General features: G+C 35.3%; 1 protein-coding gene across 2 annotated transcripts in view; it reads left to right on the top strand.

Annotated features, from left to right (window-relative positions):
* Ints6 (integrator complex subunit 6) overlaps positions 1-20940 on the top strand; it is an 84529-nt gene that overhangs the window by 22457 nt on the left and 41132 nt on the right. Inside the window, exon 4 of one of the 2 annotated variants that reach the window (XM_004844137.3) lies at positions 182-271. In XM_004844137.3, coding sequence (XP_004844194.1) covers positions 182-271 — 90 coding nt within the window. Of the gene's footprint in view, positions 1-181; positions 272-8299; positions 8490-20940 lie in introns of those variants that run through there. The other variant, XM_013072019.3, reaches the window with a different exon arrangement.

The following is a 20940-nucleotide window of genomic DNA, read 5'->3' as shown; positions in this document are numbered from 1 at the left end:
AATTGTTTAGTTTGTATCCTTCTAAACCTTTTTTAAAAAACAGGTTTGTGTTACATAAAACTAACAAAAAAGGTATTGTACACATTCTTTTGGAGAATTGGCTTTTTACTAATTTACTAAAAAATATTTAAGCCAAAGTCAGAACCTTAATATGATGAATATATATATTTTTTTACTTTAGGGAAGAAATCCTTTTTTCTTGGAGCCAGCAATAATTATTACAATTACTGATGGGAGCAAGTTGACTACTACCAGTGGAGTCCAGGATGAGGTAAGTTATGCTTATATCCTATACACTATGTAAATGTAGTTGGAAGATCTTTAATTGCATGTGAGCTGTGGGGTATTGAACACTTTCTGATAGGCTTTCTCTTTGGTGCAGTTTAGAGTTATCTGTCTCTTAGAGTTCATCTGCTTTTGTTGCATAGGGGTGGTCTCCATATTTTCTTGGATAGGAATCCCTTTTGTAAAAGATTTTTGAGCTTCTTAACCCCAATTATATGTGTATTTATAAGTTTATGTGAGAGTGACAGTGTCAGTCTGTATAGTAAATATTAGTTAAAATGAATTACTTTCAGATTAAAAAAAAATAGAAGCAGCATTCTAATGAGTTTCTTCACATATTTTACTGAATTGTTGTTATAGTTTTGTATCGTTTAACAAAATGTCTGAGATAAATCAACTTTTAAGGAGGAAAGTATTTGCAAACGTTTTCAGTACATAGTTGATAGGCCATGTTGCTTTTGTGCCTGTGGCAAGGTAGTACATCATAGTGGGAGCACAAAGATTGAAGATGAAGAAGCTGCTCACCTCATGGGGAGTAGGAAACAGAGAGGAAGAAATTTGTATCCCAGTAGCACCTTCAAAGACAGACCCTCCCCCCGTGACCTAACTTCTTCAGCTAGGCTCCACTTCTTAAATGTTCTACCTCTCAATAGCATAGACTTTACCTTTTAGTTCTTTTTTATCTTCTTTGATATTTATTATAATGCTGAAAACTGAGCTTATATTTTAAAAAATATTTTAGACATTGTTGGGCCAGGGATTTAGCTCAGTGGCACCACACCTGCCTTGCAAGTGCAAGGTCCTGAATTCAATCCCCAGTACCAAAAAACAATATTTTAGACATTGTATTGAATATGGTAGTCAAGTTCAATACTGATTGCTATTGCTACTTTTCTGAAGGAGAAAGTTTGTGTTAAGACATTTATTTTGATTATGAAGTTGTAATATAGGCCTGTGAGTTCTTTTGATATTCAGGTTTAAGAGTGTTTTTGATTGCTTTTATGGCTTTTTGTTTTGGTTTCTTTTTGAGGTGCTGGGGGACCCAGGACCTTGTGCATGCTAGGCAAGTGGTCTACCACTGATCTATACCCCCAGACCAGTGATGGCCAACCTTTTAGAGATTGAGTGCCCAAAGTACAACCTCAAACCCACTTATTTAAAAATTATTAATCAAAAATTATCAAAAAATGCCAACACTACAGTTAAACCTGAATACTGAGGTTTTAGTTTAGAAAAAACAACTGTTGTCCGGTGTTCTCCTGGAAACTTAGCTCTCCAGCTGATAGAGAGGGCTCTGGGTGCCCACTGCAGCACATGTGCCATAGGTTTGCCAACACTGCCCTAGACCATATATCATTCCTCCCTCCCCCTTTCCTTCGTTGTCCTTCAGAGCCTAGGGATTAAATCAAGGGCCTCACACATGCTAGGCAAGCACTTTATATTCTTAAGCCTTTTTAAAATTTTATTTTGAGACAGGGTCTTACTGAAGTGCTCAGGCTTGCGTTGACTTGAGGTCCTCCAGCCTCAGCCTCTTGATCAGCTAGAATTATAGACAAAGAACCACCATGCCTGGCCTTAATTTCTCAAGAGTCATCTTTTGGGGCAGAAAGAAATTTTTGCTAAACTACTGTGGAATATTTGAACCTGAACAATTATGTAATTCACTTTAAGGAACCTTCCCATTTGTAGAAGAGCATAAAGGTGCTTTTTGTATTGCTCTTGTGTATGTGTATGTGCACGTGCATGTGTGATAGATACATAATCTATGTTTTAATTTGCACTAAGGAATAATAAACAGTTTTCCCTTTATATCATTTTCCTCTTGAAGTTGCCTAACCTTTGCTTTTGGCAAAACTTGATTTTTTAAAATAGTAGATGAGTGAATGTGTCAGTAATTTTCAGGTTAGAGATACTCCTGGTTGGTTTTGGTCATTGTTGATGTGACCTATTACTATTTGTGTATTTGTACATTCTTTTGCTCAAGAATCATGTCATCTACCATGGTATATTTACTCCATTATTGCTACTTTTCAGGAGTAGATGGTCCTGCCGCTTTCAGATAACCCTCATAACATATGAGGAAATACAGAGTCTTACCTTTTATTTTACAGATGAGAAAATTGAGATCCAGGGAGGCTAAGTGATTTGCTTGAGTTACAGCTTTTGCTGTTGCCAAAATCTAGACCAGAATTTATCTAAATTCCAAAGATACCACAGGACCCCCAGACCAGTGCTTTTCCCTAACTTATATCCATTGCCACTTTGATCCTGTTACTATGATCTTAAAATATATCTTCTATTTATCTCATTTCTCATATGTCTCATTTCACCTTTTTATACAAGTGTGATACAGATATTCTGTTCTTACTCATTCAAATATGTTCCATGAATGACTATTATGACCAGAGCATTTCAAGGCAATGAAGGTAACACAGATAAACAGGGTGGATTTCTGGTCCTTAAGTTCACAGTTATATGGCAAGATTGCTTGTGTTTAACAGTTTTGTGAGTGATAAAAGAGAGATACTAAGTATATGGAAGCATTGAAGAGGTGGGGAAGGGTAAATGTTACCTATGATGTGCATGTGTCAAATTCTGTGTAATGCTTTATAGTATATCATGTTTACTGAGTAAATTCAAGGATCTTAAGAATGATTCGATACATTATAATGGTTGGCTCATTTCTTGTATCTGTGAAATTTATAAAGAATCCCAGTGTAAAGTTTTTCTGAGCCTAGAATATAGTTAATGGAAAAACCTTGTGCTGTATTATCTCTTGTCCTGGCTGAGTATGTACAGGTCAAAATGACCCAATTTATCTTATAACTTAACAAAAAAATTAATAGGCATATCATGTTCTCTGTGGCAGTTCATCACTTAGTAATGTGTTACGAGTTAGGAGAGAAACAGCTTTGTATTAAGGATGAAAATCTTGAACTGTATGTGATTATTTTACGTTAATTCATGACTTTATCTTCCTGGGCTTCATGTGGAAGTCTGAGTGTGTTTCTTGTTCAGTGTATCTGGATAACTTTGTCTAGGACTTGTGATGACTGCCTGGATTGGCACTGTATATGTTATTTTTGACCTGTGAAAAATGCGGTTATTTGATAAAACTGGTTGTAATATTTCCACATACGAGGAGTAGGGTAGATACGACATTGGATTCTCTTTTATGGGGAGAGTGTACTGGGAATTGAACCTAGGGGTTTGCTTTTGCTGGGTAAGCACATTAATGCTGAGCTACACCTCCAGCTTTTTTTATATTTTGTTGTGAGATAGGTTGCCCAGGCTGAACTGTATTTCTTACCCTCATAGTTGTTTGTTTTAATGTTGATAAACATATCTGTAGCCAGATATTCACAGCACTAGTCATATTATTGATGTGTCAGATATTTTGGTAGAATCACCAAATTAAAAGAGTTACTGAAAAAAATTTTTTCTGGTTTTTATTTCCTTCTCAGATTCTCTGTAGTCCTGCTTTGTAATGGATAACTGTAATGGATAACTGTTCTAGAAACGGAGCTAACTGTATTGCTCAGAAAGTAGCCCAGAAGAAATCCTGCCAGTACCTTCCTAGTGATGAATGACATTCCAGGAGTGTGTAGCAGTTACTTTTCCTTGACAGTGCTAATAGAAGTATTATTTTTCAAATAGTGACATTTCTATATGCTGAAGAGTCCTTCTAAATCTTTTCATCAATGTTGTGATTGCTCTAGAGGCTAACATTTTAGAGAAGATATTTGCATTCAAATCACTGGCTTTATGACATTAAGTTTTGTTTTTTACTAGCTTTCCCAGGTTTTATGGCCAACTAGGACAAGTACTTTTATAATTTCTTAGGCAGATGTTCGGTTAGAGTATGTATTTCACTGAAGGAAAGAAAAAAAAAGGACATGAGTAATCCCAGCTGTGTACAAATGGTTATACATAGGGGCCTTATATTCTAATTTGTGAGTTCTCTGAGGTTGAGACAGAAGTCCATTGGCTTTTGAGATATGGATTGGTAGTAATGATTTCTCTGGCTTGTTCTAGGTAGTATAAATGGTTTTACCTTTAACTCCCAGTGATTTATAATTATGGCTTGCATTTGACTTGACATTTTGCTCTCAGTATTGGGGATTGAACTGAGGACCTTAAACATGGAAAGTAAACATTCTACCACTGAGCTACTTTCAGCCCTTTTTGAAAATTATATTTTCGGACCAGGGATTTAGCTCAGTGGTTCCGACGCCTGCCTCGCAAGCGCAAGATCCTGAGTTCGGTCCCCGGTACCAAAAAAAACCATTATATTTTGAAAACAGGGTCTTGTTAACCAAGTTGCCTAGGCTGGCCTCAAACTTGATATTTCCTGCCTCAGCCTCCCAAGTAGCTGGAATTACAGATCTGTGCTTCCATGCCTGGCTGTATTTAACTCTTAATGATTAAAAGGCCATCTGGAATTTTTTGAAATTTTCATTTACTATCTGAAATCAGATACCATACAATTTTCTCTTCCTCTAATTTTTTTTTTGGTACCAGGGATTGAACTTCTTCCTCTAATTTTTGTATTCAATAAAATAACTAAGAATATGTGCCAAAGGCTGTCAAAACTATTTTGTGGTAGGAGGTATATAGATATAGATGTTGTTTTTGCTTCTAGGATACTTTGAATTTTAGGGAACTTTCTTTTTTAAAAAGACCTGTAAGAAATTTTGAGGGATGCCATAGTGGTGTGATAGAATATATCAAGCCTTCTGTGTATACCTGTCTGAGTTTTTATGTTTATTCTGTTGTATTACTGGGGACTTAATAACAATGTCAAGTGCATCATCTTTCTGATTTGTGATTCAAGTATTCTAAGCATGTACTTCACTGCAAATAGTTTCTGTCAGTTTAACTTTCTAATAACATTTAATAAGAATTTGATGCAGGTCATTTAAATTTTCTTTTTCTATTATCTTTTTAAAATGCTAGGTAAACACAACAATAGACTAATTAAAGAGAAATTGCACTGATCTCTAATGAAACTGTATAGCTATAGTAACTAATCTATTACCTAGAATTTTATGGTAAAATGCATCATACGGTGAAACAGTTTCACTCTATTTATTAGTCTGTCAGAACCAGTAAGCAATAAGACTCTACATATATAAGTAAAGTTTAATTTAGAGGTGTTGATGTTACTACCCAGTTCTGGATCTTCATATACAAACCACTATGCTATTTAGAATGCTAGCTTTCAGATGGCTGCGTCATAATTACATAGTATGATTTATAAAATACTTGTGCCTCACCTCTAATTCTGGAAACCTTGTTCAGTTGATCTGAGCAGGAACCTGGTAATCAATATTTTGTAAGGCATCCCAGTTAATTTTTAGGCCCAGTTGGAAACCTTTGTTTTAGAACACAATAAAACTGCAAACAAACAAAAAAATAACTACACAAAGAATATGTGAAAATGAAAAGCTGTACCAAAAGAGTATAGGAAAAAAATATGTATATTTTTTGTTACCTGGGATTGAACCTAGGGTCTTCACACTGTCCTCAGCCCCCTTTTTTATTTTTTATTTTGAGACAGGATCTCACTAAGTTACTAAATTGCTGAGATGGGGTTGAAATTCAGGTTCTCTTGCCTCAAGCCTTTCAAAGGCTGTACCATCACACCAGACTTCTAGAAATGTTTTTAATCTACAAAGCCAGCATAAAATTATTTTAAGATATAAATAATTCTTGACTTTTAAAATTGTTAAACTTGAAAATAGGTCTCTAAGGGTTATGGAATTGATATTCTATGGAGTTTTTTTTGTTTTTTTTTTGGTACTGGGGATCGAACTTGGAACCTTGCGTTTTCAAGGCAGGCACTGGAACCACTGAGCTAAATCCCCGGCCCTCTATGGATATTTTTAATAGTGTAGTTTCTAATCTGTTTGATGTGGTTTAGAACAGATTATTGGATAGTCCCACAATACTAATTTCATGCTCACTGTAGTCAGTCTGAAGTTACTGCTGTAACTGTGCTGTATTAAGAATTATTCTTAGATCTCATGTGTGAGATGGATTGAGAAGAAAGGAATAATTCATATTATTTGCCATTTGTTAGCTATTATTGGCTTAGGAGTTCTTATGCAATGAGTTACATTAGTATTCTGATATCCTTGCAAAAAGCTTAGCTCCTGCTTGGCTTGGATGTCCATGTAACTAGTAGCCTTTAAAAAGAAAATCTATCCTTGTTTCTCTGAGGGCAATTTAAAAGAATTGTTATATATTACACTTAATTTCTTAGGAGACTCACTTCCGAAATGCCTTTCCAGAATGAATTCTTCAGATTTTGACATATTAAAGTACATTTTAAGTTAATTCAGAAACAGTTTTTCCTGTGATACATTGTAACTTTGGCTGTGGATAAGAATAGTAGCAACACCGTGAGCACATGTATTTAGTCCTGTATTTATATTCTGGGTACTGAGACTCAAAGATGGAATTACACAGTGCTCTTATTCCTAGAAAACATACTATCTTTGAAGATAGGCAAGTACAGTAAATAAGCATTTGTAATATATTGAGAAATCTCGTGTCAGAAATAAGCAGGCTCTGTGAGAACTTAGCTCTAAAAGATCTATGTTTGAGGGAAGAGTAAGGAATTGAACCATTGCATTTCATAGGGGTTCTAGAAAACCTGGGTTCCATGCTGGGGCTTCAGAGGATTCTGTGTATTCTTTGAAATTATGTCTTGGGCTCTGGATTTAGTTCAGGGGCACTGTGCCAGCCTCACCAAGTGCAAGGTCCTGAGTTCAATCCCCAGTACGGGGGTGGGGGGCATGGGGGGGATTATGTCTAAACTCTGTGCATGTACATTTTTCTTCAGAGAGAGGTCCATACCTTTTAATCGTATTCTCAAACAAGTAGAAAAAATATTTTTATCTAGAATTTCCATTTTTCTACTTGAGTATGTATGTGGGTGTTGATGGTTTTAACTGAGATATGGAGAATATAGGATGAAGTAGGAGAAAGGAAAGTAAAATAATTGGTAGACAAGATATCATTATGTTTGGAGTAAGCATGTTTTAAGGGAGCTGTGAGCCTACTTTTAACACATTTACCTCAGAGGCTTTTTCTTTTTTTTTTTTTTTTTGGTACCGGGGTACTGGAGATCGAACTTGGGACCTTGCGCTTTTGAGGCAGGCGCCAGAACCATTGAGCGAAATCGCCGGCCCGGCTTTTTCTTTAATATTTTAACTTAGGGAAAGTATTTTGTATTTGAATATAGAAATGAGCCAAGTTTTATCTCTGGATTGTGATATTTAGAATTTTTATTTTGAAGCAGATTAAACCTTAAATTACCATATTTTTTATTAATTAGTTTTTAAATTTGTTTTTTAAATTAAGGACATAATGATACTAGATTTAAAGTTGCTTATTTGAAGCAAACATTAACATTGACATTCAGAATGCTTGAACAAGAGCATGTAGTGGGGAGTACATCAGGTACACTTGGTACAGGTCAGTTAAAGAGGATGTTTGCCTAATTATTTAAAAATACCAGTAGACTGGCTTTAACCACATTGATAGGTGTTGGTTAAACACAGCCTATTTTGATATTTCATGTCTCTGAATCAGATTACAGTTTGAGAAAATGAAAATGTTAAGTACCCTGTCCCTTGGAAGGGCACACTCAAGCAGTAGGCTGCTAATTGTTTATAAATACATTGATTATACTTATTTAGCTGTATTTCCATAGTTATTTAATTTCCACTTTCGATTCTGTCCATATGTAATATAGTAGATTGAAAGTTTTTTAGATTTGTATATTAGGAATAAACTTTGCAGTGACTGGCACAATATTGAAACTATAGTCTTTAGTTAATGCAAGGCTACATTTTGATGTAGACAAGGCTGTTTGGTTAATTTTTTTCCCCACGCTCTGTCTTTTCAGATTGAATTACTGATTTTTCCCCCTTTGTTTTGTTTGTTGTGGTTTTGATGTTTTTTTTCCTTTCAGCTAAAGGAGCAGCCCAGTGGTTTTCAAGAAGTGCCAAAGTGCACTGACTGTCTCATGATGACTGGTGCCTCAGGGAGGGTCATGATTCCTGGATACAGGATCGACCTGATCCTGGATGTCACTTCAAGCAGTCAGATCGTGGGGAAAAGCCTTGTCTAATGGCTAGCCTTCCTCAAATGTCTGATGCTAGTCATCTCGGAAGGTCTCAGAAAAAGCCTTAAAGGTGAGCAGAGTAGAGTGTAGTTCTCTCTGGGGGCTGTGATTATTTGTTGGAGAATCTGATTCAACATAGAATGACAACCCTAACCTGATAAATCCAGGTTCTGTTGGTAAATTAACTTTAAGCTTATAAATTTATTGATGATATCAGATCCCAACTTTTGAGTTATTAAAAACTATAAAGAAGATTTTGGTATTTTCCAGGCTCTTCAGAGCCATAGGCTAGTATTTGTTTTCTTAATCAGATGTAGCTTTGCTACTGGTTAAAAAATTTAAGTTGTTAATTTCAAATTTAAAAATTTTAGCTATTGAGGTATATACTAGTTATTTTATCAGGCAGTTGAGCTTCAGGTGTTGAAAGACAAGTTTGCATTTGACTTGTCTGTAATTGAAAACTTTAAAAAAACGTTACCTTTGAAGCAGTTTGGATTTTTGTAGCTCATGTTCTCTTGCATTCAACTTGCAGAATATTCTGCCTGCTTCATTGAAATAATATTTTTTAGTTTCTTGAGTGGTTTTAAACATTTCAGTTTGAGAAAAGTTTAATTCTAGGTGTCTTTTCTGTGATTTGAAGAACCTGATTGGTAATGTAATAACCCTGATTGCTAAATTTTAAGTGAGCTCCTATCTTATCCTGAGACTATTTCTGTTTTGTTTTGTTTTTTGTGGAGTCATCTATATTAGCAAAAAACAATACAGGGTGTATACCATCCTCAATGTATGCACATTTTTAAATTTTAAAATTATATATATATATATATATCTGCTCTATTCATGTCATTATTTTAGAAAACATACCAAAATAGAAGTTAGAAAGGATGGGATGAAAGACTTTATACAAAAGAAGTTCCAAAATTTTCTTCCTGCCTAACATGGATTGTTTTTATTTTTTGGTTTTTTGGTCTCATTATGTGTAGTTCAGCCTCACCTTGAACTCACTATGTAGGCCTAGGCTGGCCTTGAACTTGTGACAATCCTCCTGCCTCAGCCTCCCAAGTGCTGGGATTATAGATGTGCACCATCAAGACTGGCTTATAGAATGGATTGTGATGTATAGCATGGGTCAACAAATTTTTTCTTTAAGGGGCCAGATAATGAACATTTTAGACTTTTGATCCCACAAGGTCTCTAGTAGAACTACTCAACTCTGCTGTTGTGGGACAGAAATAGCCATAGACAATATGATAAATGAATGAATGTGACTGTGTTCAATAAAAAGTAAATTAACACTTTTAAATTTTTTTAATTTAAAAAATTTTAAGTATTTTTATTTTTTGGTGGTGCTGCTGGAGGTTGAACTCAGAGCCTCATGCACAAAGCATGAGGCTCATGCTAGCTCATACTAGGTAAACACTCTACCTTTTTTCTGTGCCTCCAGTGCTGCAATAAAATTTTATTTCCAAAAGTAGACTGTGGCCTATATTTTCAAGTGGACCATAGTGTGCTGAGCCATAGAGTATCCTTATTTTGTTGACCACTGCCCTAGATTTTGGAGTTGTGTTATACTACTTCAGTTAGGTCCTTTCCACATGTTTTAGAGTGGTCTTTATATACATGTAATTATTCTTCCCTAATGAAGTGGGCAGAATAATACTAGGAATCTCAGAATGTATTCCGTTTAATTTGAAATAATTATTGAATAACAGTGAAATTCAGACACAAGATTAGATGCTGGGTCATGAGTCTAATAAAAGGGGTAAAGTTAAGGTATGTTATGATTAAAGGTACAGTTGAGATAAGATGGTACAGTTGATAAAGTGAGGTGTAGGATCTGGCTCTGGGAGATGTTTTAAATTGGACCTTCAAAATTTAAGTTTTTGAGATAGATAGTTACAAAGGGATAAAGGTGCTAGAAAAGAGTTTGTGGGGGGAGTCATATGTACCTTAGTATTGATAGTAAAGTGTTCAAGAAAAAAGTAGCAGAAAATGAAACTAAACACATTGGGATGGCCCATCCTGTATGCTCTGTCAAGGAGGATGGACTCTGCCATATAGTTTGATTGGAACCATTGATGAGATTTTAGTAGAGGAGAAAGTTACCAGATTTGCATTTTAGAAACAGTGGCAGTAGGGTAGAATATACAGGGAATAGTTTTTTTGGCAACTCATCTAATTTTTCTCATAAAAGAGGATACAGTTGTTTATAGGTTGATTTATATGAGACATAAAGTAGAGAAACTTGGAATACTTTAGCAGTAAAAAGTAATGAACTGCTTACATGCTACAATATGAATGTATCTCAGAAACATACTATGTGCAAAAAATCACAGTGATGTGATTCCATTTACGTAGCATGTCTTTAAAGTAGACCAGTGGTTGCCTGGAAGTACAGTGGGAATTGACTGCAGGTGGGCACAGGGATCTATTAAGGTGCTGGAAATGTTCCAAAACTGTGTAATGATGATTGTACAATTCTATAAGTCTACTAACTATCATTGAATTGGACCTTTAAATGGATGAAATTTATGTAATTATACCTCAGTAAAGTTAAAAATCAGAAGGACTCGACTTTTACAATTTGATCGAATAAACCTTGTCAAAGAAAGTATTTCTGTATTGCCGCTTGTGAAGTGATTGCTCTTTCTCTGGACAAATACTTAAACTATAACTGAAAAAATTTAGTTAAAAAAAAACCTTGAAGTGTAACTTACAGCTGTGCAGTGTAACTGTTGGAACTACCAACTAAATCAGGTTATTAGTATATTTTATAGAATTTATTTTGACTTTAATAATTTTTAAATTTCATTTTCCTTGTTAAATATGAGGAAACTGTTCTTCAGTGCTTATATTAAATAATAGCATTAAAAGTTAAAAGTAGCCCAAGGGAAATTTACCTGCTATCTTTTCAAGGAAATGCTTGCTAAAGAAAGAACTGAAGTATGATGCTTTTGAAATTACAAATTATTTTCTTATAATCTTAAGAGTTATAGAAAATAAAAGAATACAAAACAATTGGGAAATGGTTAACTTTAATAAACATTTATTCAGGGACTATTGTGTGCTAGGCACTGTTTCTTAGCAAAATTGAAGGCCTCTTACTATGTTACTTACTTTTATTCCTCGCTGCCAAAATAATATATGAGGTTGAGTATAATGCTTAATTATGTAAATTTTTATTGCATACAAGCTAATTTCTTTTTTTTTTCTTTTTTTTTTTTTGGTACCGGAGATTGAACTCGGGACCTTTCACTTGCGAGGCAGGCGCCAGAACCACTGAGCTAAATCCCCGGCCCATCATACAAGCTAATTTCATATCTCACTTAATTCTCAGTTCTGTGGGTGTGAGGAAAATGAATCTGAGTAAAATGATTTCCAAAGTGAGGCAGAGCTGGGACTTGCCATGATTTTTTTTTTTCTTCTTTTTCCTCCTCTTTACATTTAATATGGGACTTAAACAAAAAAACAACAATAACTAGTACTGTACTACATAAGGATAGTCCTTGTAGGTCTGGGGAATAGAATTGAGAGTCCAGCGATAAAACCCCACACAATTTTTTGTCATTTGTTTTTCAGAAAGGGCCAAAAATAACCCTCTCAAAAAATGGTACTGAAACAACTAAATACTCATGTGCAAGAAAATGAAGTTGAATCTCCTATATGATACCATAGACAAAATTAAAGTCAGAACAGGCCAAAGACGACCTAATAAAACTGTAGTAGAACTACTTAGAAGAAAACAAATATTAATCTTCATGGTGTAGGATTAGGCAGTAATTTTATTAGATATGACAGTTGAAGCACAAAGACAAAAAAACATAAATTGGACTTTATCACAGTTAAAATACTTGTGGTTGAAAGGGTACAATCAAGAAAGTGAGGGGTGGGGATTTGGCTCAGTGGTTTTGCTGCCTGCCTCGCAAGTGCAAGGTCCCGAGTTCCATCTCTGGTACAAAAAAAAAAAAAAGTGAAAAGATAGTAACAGAATGGGAAAAATATTTGGGAATCATTTATCTGATAAGGACCTAATATCCAGAATATGTAAAGAACTATTAATAACAAAAATAAAAAGATACAAAACAGTTTAAAATGGTCAAAAGCTTTGATTAGACATTTTCCCAAAGAAATATGAAGGGCTGGGGATTTCGGTCAGTGCTGCTGCCACCTGCCCCGCAAGCGCAAGGACCCGAGTTGTATCCCCAGTACCAAAAAAAAAAAGATCTATGAGTGTTCAATAAGCACATGAAAAGTTGCTCACTATCCCCAGTCATTAGGGAAATTCTTTTTTTTTGTTGTTCTGGCGATTGAACTCAGGACCTTGCGCTTGTCCCTGGCCCTCATTAGGGAAATTCAAACCACAATTATAATGGGATACCACTTCACACCTACTATAATGGATACAATAAAAATGGCAAATAATATTAAATGTTGGTGAGAATTTAGAGAAACTAGAATCCTCAGACCTTGCTGATGGGAATGTAAAATGATGGTGCTGCTTTGGAGAATAGTATAGCAATTTCTCAAAGAGCTAGACATTAGAGTGACTCTTATCACCCACTAATTCCAGTCTTGGCTGTATACTCAGAAAGTGAAAACATGTTCACAAAAACCTGTAAACGAATGGCATAGCAGCCTTATTCATAATAACCAAATGGTAGAAACAATTCCAGTGTCCATCAACTGTTGAGTAGGTAAATACAGTAAAATATATATGCACACAATGGAATATTATTCAGCCTTAAAAAGGGATAAAATTCTGAGACTTGCTATACCATGGATACATATTGAAAACATGCCAGTGAAATAGGTGGAGCACAAAAGCTGCTTACTCAGGATTCCATTTCTATGAAATGTCCAGAATAGGCAAATCCATAGTAACAGAAGTAAGTAGTGGCTAGTGGCTCAGTGTAAGGGAAGGATGCTTATGAATGTGAAGGTTCCTTTTTAGGGGATGGAAATGGTCTGAAGTTAGAGTGGTGGTGATGGTTGCTTAACCTTACCTTCTTATATCAGCTACACTAAATAAAGGAAACAAAAACAACTGCCTTTTATCCTCCTCCCTTCCTTTAGTGACAGTCTTCCTTATTTCTCCTTTTGTAGTAAATTTAGGAATCACTTCTGATAGAGACTTGCCTTCTGTGTTTCCCTCTTATTCTTTTCTCTGTTATAGTCTGGCTTCTCATTCTACCTTTCTTAATAAAGACAATAACATCCTCATCTTCTAAATCCAAATTGGCTTTTTATTTGTCTCATTCATGGCATTTTGCTAGCACCATTGAACACTTTCTTCAAGCTTCACTTGACTTCTTTGTTTACATTCTTCAGGCTTCCTTTGGCTTTCAGTTCTGCTTTTATCCCTATTCTTGACCTTAATTTATTTGTCTCTAAATATTATTCCTTTAATTATAGATTTTTCTCAACTTTTTAGTGACATATTCAATAGGCAGTTTCACACATTCTCATTCTTCACTCATCCAATATATATGAGTTTGCGTCTATAAACTCGTAAGACTTGTTTTTCTAATTGAATTTTGATGTTATTTAAGCATTCTTCCTCTTTTCCTTACCTTGAGGTATCTGTTCATCCTAACAAGGCTTGAAATGTCTTTTATGATTTAATTCCAGCGTTTTTGAAGTTTATTAGCTTTATATGCCTTTTGGTTGCTTTACACTGAACTGTCCCCATCGAGGACATCCTTCTGTTACTAATGCATGTTCTGGAATACTTAACCCTTCTTCCTGTCTTTCTGTCCCTCATTCCTATTTATCCAATGGTGTACATCCTGTAAAGCTTTCAGGCATTTTGCTCTCTCTTCTGTGTACTTCTAGGGTTTAGTTTTTGTCATTGTCAGTACAGTTCTTATGTGAATCCTGGTACCTGTTTATGTTTCTTACTGTGCTTTGAGCTCCTGCTCGCAAGATCTGCTTTGAATGCTTCTTTGAATTCCTGGATATAGATAGGCGTTTTATAAATACTTGTGGAATGGGAAATAAATGAATGACACCTTCTGGGATGTCCAAATGGGATCTGTCATTAGAGTAATTTGAAGCCAAAGAAGTTATGTATCTTTGAATATTATGGAAAGTATTTAAGGTTTAAAAATAACATTTTAAGTTGTGTCAGATGGTTTTCAGGCTTTTGGCTTTGGCTATTACCTCTTAAGCTTTTGAGTGCTGTCCTATATTCTCATGGCTTCATTTATTATCCATGGCTGATAATCCACAAAATCTGCTGGTTTTTTCTTCATTTCCCTTGCACCTAGCTGTGTACTGGATACTTCAACTTGGTTGTTTTTAGATCCCTCAAACATGACATGTCCAATCTAAGCTCATCATTTTTCCTGTCTTTATGGGAATAACATTTGCCTAGTTGCCATAACCATCATTTTCCCCCCAACTCTACACCTGTCACTTAATCTTCCCCTAGTATCTATCTCTAATACCTTTTGAATATATTTCCTTTTAAAATTTTTATTTATTTACTTTTTTGGGTTTTTTGAGACAGGGTTTTGCTAAGTAGTTCAGGCTGACCTTGAAGTTACTATGTAACCTTGGCCTTGAACACACAGCAATCCTCCTGCCTCAACCGCCTGAGTGCTGAGACTACAGGCATGTGCCACTGTACCTGGCTACATTTTTTAAAGTCCAAGTCAATTGTGCAAATAATTTAAAAAATATATTACCATTACTATAAGTAGATAAGATGATCTTATGATTAGATCATCTAAACTCGACTATTTTTTTCAGTATTGGGAATTGAACTCAGCACTGAACTATATCTCCAGCCCTTTTTTAGTTTTTATTTTGAGACAGTCTTGCTAAGGTGTTCATGCTGCCTTAAACTTGGCAATCCTCCTGCCTCAGCCTTCCAAGTAGCTGAGATTGCAGGTGTGCACCACCATGTTCATCTAAATATGAGATTTTTGAAAGTTACACACTATTAAAGAATATACTGAGGGGTTAGGGAATGCCTCAGTGGTGGAATGTGTGCATAGCATGATTATATTTATTTCTTATGCTTAATTATTCTTCAGCCATAATTCGTCCTTTTAACTGTTGTAGCTGTTTGAATTCATGATTCTAGAAATAATGCTTATGTATTGCTTACATTCTCTTTTGCAGATAACTGGTTTTCTGCTGCAGAAAATGAGGAATTGTCTTTCTTTACACTTCTGTTCATTGTAGCTGTACAATTTGATTCTGTATATTGTTTTGTTGCTTTGCTTTGCTTTGTTTTATTTTGAGTCAGGGTCTCACTGTGCAGTCCAGGCTGGCCTCAAACTCATGATCCTGCTGCCTCAGCCTATCAGGTGCTGGGATTACAGGTGTGTGCCACTGTGTTGGCAGTGTATAATGTTTTTTCTTTCACTTTATTTTTATTTTGCCTAAGAAAACTAAGTACTTAATCACTGATGTATGTTCAAACTCTTTTCAAGAATAATAAAATGCTTCTGCATATGACCCAAATATATCAGACAATTTATCAGTTCCATCCCCCTCCCCCATTACTGTTTCTCATGGAACTAACTACTGTGCTACCGGCTCAGGTCTGTAGGGTTGTTTTCTAGGCCTGTACGTGAGTAGTTTTCCTAAAATTTTTCTACAGATTATCATGAGATTTCCTTCTACTCCTCTTGTGGGACCTTCTGTTTTCTAGCTCTGTTATCATTTTTCATGATTTTATTTATGCCTTCCTTTTGACGGTATATAATTAGGCTATTGATACCTGTTCTGTCTTTATGTTTGATTGGTATATTTGGTTCTTGATGGTTGAGATTTCTACTTGGATATAGTTTTCCTGTGAATATGGAAGGCATTGTTCCATTGACTTAAAACTTCAGGTGTTGCTGCATGAAAGTCCAATATCAGAGCTTGGGATCCTGTTCAGTGACAGTCTGTTTGCCTAGCAGGCAATGCCCTGGTTCAATCTCCATGACATAAAAGTCCAATATCATTCTTACTTCTGTTGGCGATATGTAGGTTGGTTGTTTTTTCTCTCTTGAAGTTCTTAGTATTTTTCTTTTTACCAAGGATAAAGGGGTGTCAGTTTTTGGTTTATGTTTTTTCTTCATTTATCCTGCTGACTCTTTAAAATTCTTTCAGTTTAGGCTGGGGATTTAGCTCAGTGGTTCTGGCGCCTGCCTCGCAAGCACAAGGTCCCAAGTTTGATCCCCGGTACCAAAAAAAAAATTCTTTCAGTTTGGAAATCCATAGTATTTTAAATCTCAGAAATGTTATTTTCTTATTGGTATGTGTTTGAGATAGACAATAATTACAGTCATCTTGGGGAATACCTTAAACATTTTTACTTACCTTGTATTATTTCTTTGATATTGCCCCCTACTATGAATCTGTTCTTTTTTTCTGGATATCAGACTTCTGAATTGATCCCTTATTACTGGTTTTTAAAATGTGTTTTCTCCTACTTCTGTCTTTGTTGTTCTTTCCAGGAGTAGTCTTTGACTTTTGCTAAACTTTGCATATCTTTCAAGTAAAGTGAAATTCACATAGCAAAATTAATCTTTCTATGGTGGTGGTGGTACCTGGGGATTTAATCCAGAGCCTCATGAACACAAGACAAGTACTCTCACCACTGGGCTAATTCATAGCCCCAAATAAATCATTTGAAGCAAACAATTCTGTGGCACTTAGTGCATGCTTCCTTTTTTGTTGGGGTGCTGATGATTGAACCCAGGGACTCATGCATGCCTGGCCAGTTCTCTACCCCTGAACTGCATCCCCAGCTTCCAGGCTTTTCCTGTTTTAAAATAAGACTCATACTTGACAGTATAAAATGCTGTAGCAGTGCAGTAAATTCTAAGATAGGCAGATCTCTTTTCATGTACCTCTTCTTGAGATCATTTCTGTTTGGATATTACTGTATTTAGAATTGTTTTAGAAATAATTAGAAAAAAGTACTGGGAACTGAGAATGCTGTGAAGGTAAAAACCTTAGAAAAAGAAAAGAAGTTGAAGTTTTGAATTTAGAACCATTCCTGTGCCTAATTGAGGAGGAAAATGAAATGAATCTGTAACATCCTTGTTTTGTGATGAGTAGGACTTAAGGTTGTACTGTACTGTACTTAAGGGAACAAGATCTAAGAAGTATTCAGTTTCACTGAAAATAACATTTTATTTGAAGCTTTGCTCCTATCTACATTATCCAATCAAATCTGAGTAATTGAGAGTGAGAGTGGGACTTGAGGTTGGAGATTCCAGCTTTCTATTATTAAATCACAAAAGCATTTAGCATTAGTTGGATTAGAATGTGTGCATTCCTGCCCTTTACTGTGCCCAGGTGCTTCTTTGAATGCATATTTTCTGCAACAAAGAAAAATAAATTGACAAGCATCTAATTGAATCTTCAAGGATTTTGAAAAGCTTCTAGCAAGGTAGGTTTTTTAAGAATATTGGCTCAGCTGCTCTGATTGGAATGAAAATAATAATGGCTTTAAAAGGCAGAAAGCCTTTTCTCTATTTCAAAGACAGAATTGGTTAGTAGTCAGGAAAATAGGGTGGTTACTCCAAGCTATTGTCTGAGATCCCAGATTCTTTCTGCTTTGTTGCTCTGTCTGCTTTTACCTGAATGGTTGTTGCTTTTTGTTGTTGCTGTTTGTTGGTTTGTTTTCCTGCAGTACTGGGCATTGAAACCAAGGCCTTCACACCAAGCTACCTCCCCAGTCATTCTCTTCCCTCCCTTTCTTTTGAGTTAGGGTCTTTCTAAGTTGCTACACTGGGCTCAAACTTGGGATCTTGCCTACCAGAGTGCTGGGATTACAGATATGCACCACTATGCCCATCTATTGATGCTACTTTAAAAAAATTAATTTTATTGGTATATTTTAGATATACATAATGATCATATTCATCATAGGGAATTTGTACGTGTGCATAATATATCTTGACTGTTTTTCCCTCAATCCCCTCCTCTCCCTTCATCCCCTCTTCCCCTCCTTGTTTACAGAAGCTTTGTTTCCATTTTTTTCTCCTTTTTTCTTTTCCCTTCCTTCCTTTCCCCTATACCCTTCCTTGTTCCCCTTCTAATTTGAACATTTTCTTCCTATTTCACAATGTCCATTATACATTTTGGTCTTTATTTACCCTGTTTCTCATACCAGAGAAATAATGTGATATTTAAACATGTGTGTCCTATTTATTTCACTTAAAAGAGTATAGTCTCAAGGTGCATTTTGATGCTACTTTTATAATACTTCCTTTAATTGATTTCAACCTCTGGGATGGAATAAAGACTGAAGAGAGTAAGCAGCTTCTCAATTCATCACCTAAAACTTACACATGACAGTTCTGTCAGAGTCTATTAGCTAGAACTTGGTTATGCTTAACTGTAAGGCAGAGTGAGAAGTGTAATTGCTGTGAGTCCAGCTAAAATTTGGGGGTTTTGAGTAGTAGAAGGAAGGAGGAGGAGGAATTAGACTTGGAGAGACTGTTGTCAGTTTTTGAAATTAAAGGTATGATAAAGAAATACTTTAAAAGCTGTTGGAAGGCTTCTTTGCTTTTTTGCTATGACAGTTTGTTCTGAGCTTATCGTGTACATTTTTGCCTCAGCTTAGGTTCCATGTGTTAGCAAATGATTTATGGAGACCATAACCTGGGTTTTAGGGGTGATCATTGCTGTTGAGTTGGTCAGTGTTTTTAGACCTTTTCAGTGGACAGAGCTAGGAAAAGGAAAAATAAATTTTAATAAATTCATATTGATTCCATTCAAATTTAAAGACATACTAAAGAAAATATTTATATTATATTGACCAAGTTTTGATTCCTGGCTCTGCAGCTAATAAGACATGTAAGCTTATTCTCTCATGTTGTCAGTTTCTGTGTCTTCATCTTTAAAATGGGCATGATAATAATTGCATCTTATAACTGTTATGATTAATTGCGATAAGTACTCAAGGAATTTCACTCATTTAATAGTTTTCTGTCACTGTACAGTGATGAGAGAATCCTAATTCTTCCTGTAGGGCTTTGAATAGATTTACCTTGAAAGGTATTACTTGTACCATCAGGGAAAATTGGATTTTAAGTGGGATATAAAGGTTTAGTCAAAAGATATCTGTGCAAGGGACTTAAAAACTAGAATTGGTCTGTGTGTTAGTCAAAGCTGGAGCACAGGATTCTGTTTCTGTAAATCTTGAAATCACTTTGTCTCCAACTCTTTTTTCCTTTTTCAAAATTAATCTGTTCTAGGTCCTTAGAATTTGCATGTCGATTTAGAATCAAGATTAACTTTTACAAGAAAGCCTTTGGAGTTTTGACTGGATCTATTAAAGTAATTTGAGGAAAAATTGACACTGTTTATATTATTTGTTATTCTGATCCTTGAACATTGCAAGTCTCTCAAGAGATTTTGTCTTTCATTTTCTCAGTGATGCATGTAGTTTTAATGTATAAGTTTTGTACGTATGTTGTAAGTTGGACTTTGCACCATCAGTTTCTGATTATTGTTAGTATATAGATATAGGGGTGGTTTTGTTTGTTTTGTTTTGTTTTGTTGTGTTTTTGATACTTTGACCGTGTATCCTGTGACCCTCCTAAATATACTTATCATTCACTAGCTTTTTCTAGATTCTTTGTATTTTTTATACCTGGAATAATGTCTGAGTATAGAGGTTTTTCTTCTTTTAGTATCTGTCTGCCTTTTCATTATTTTCTTGCCCTAATATACTGGGGGAAATGAGGAGACTGGACATCTTGGTCTTGTTTCTTGGGGTGAGTAGGGACTGAAGCATTCAGTCTTTTACTATGGAAGTGTGATTAACTGTAGGTTTTCATAAATTTATTTTATCAAATCGAGGAAGTTCCACTTTATTCCCAGTTTTTTGAGAAGTAGTAGTTTGTTTTAGTCATGAATGAGTGTTTGTCAGAAGTTGTTTATGTATATGTTGAAATGATATTTTTCTTTTCAACCCTCTTAATATATTGAATCACATTAATGTTTGAATTTAAATTATTCGATATTGTTTTGTAAGTACACATAACAACCCTGATAATATGTTTTGTAGATGAAGGAACTTATCCACAAAAGTGATAGTACAAGTAAACAATCATAGGCACCTAGGAAGCAGCCACAATCTAGTATTGTTTATGGTAAAATTAAGTAGAAGTGGTTTTGTTTTTTGAGACAGGGTCTTGATATGTCTTCCAGGCTGGCCTTGAACTCACTAGGTAGCCCAGGCTGGCCTCAAACTCAGAGCCGTCTTTCTGCCTCAGCCTCCTGAGTGCTGGGATTATAGACATGCGCCGGCATGCCTGGCCTAGAAATATTTTTAAATAGACAACAATATATTGCACGGGTAAATAGTAGATGCAAATTCAGATATGTAATAGACATGGGGTAAAGTAGGAAGATAAGTTTAAATTTGTTTTTTCAGAACCTGAGTTAACTTGAACAAATACATATCAATCTTTTTCACAAGGTTTCCTTGTATCTCCTTATCTTCACATTGATAATTGTATATTTCTTTGATTCTTTGAAATACAGTGGTACCTCAGTTCACAAAC

This window comes from Heterocephalus glaber, unplaced genomic scaffold (assembly GCF_053883595.1).
Source record: "Heterocephalus glaber isolate CG9 unplaced genomic scaffold, H.glaber_assembly_v1.0 deba00001666, whole genome shotgun sequence".
Taxonomy (NCBI): domain Eukaryota; kingdom Metazoa; phylum Chordata; class Mammalia; order Rodentia; family Bathyergidae; genus Heterocephalus; species Heterocephalus glaber.
Note: the sequence above shows the minus strand (reverse complement) of the source record. Positions and strands in the feature narration are given on the sequence as shown.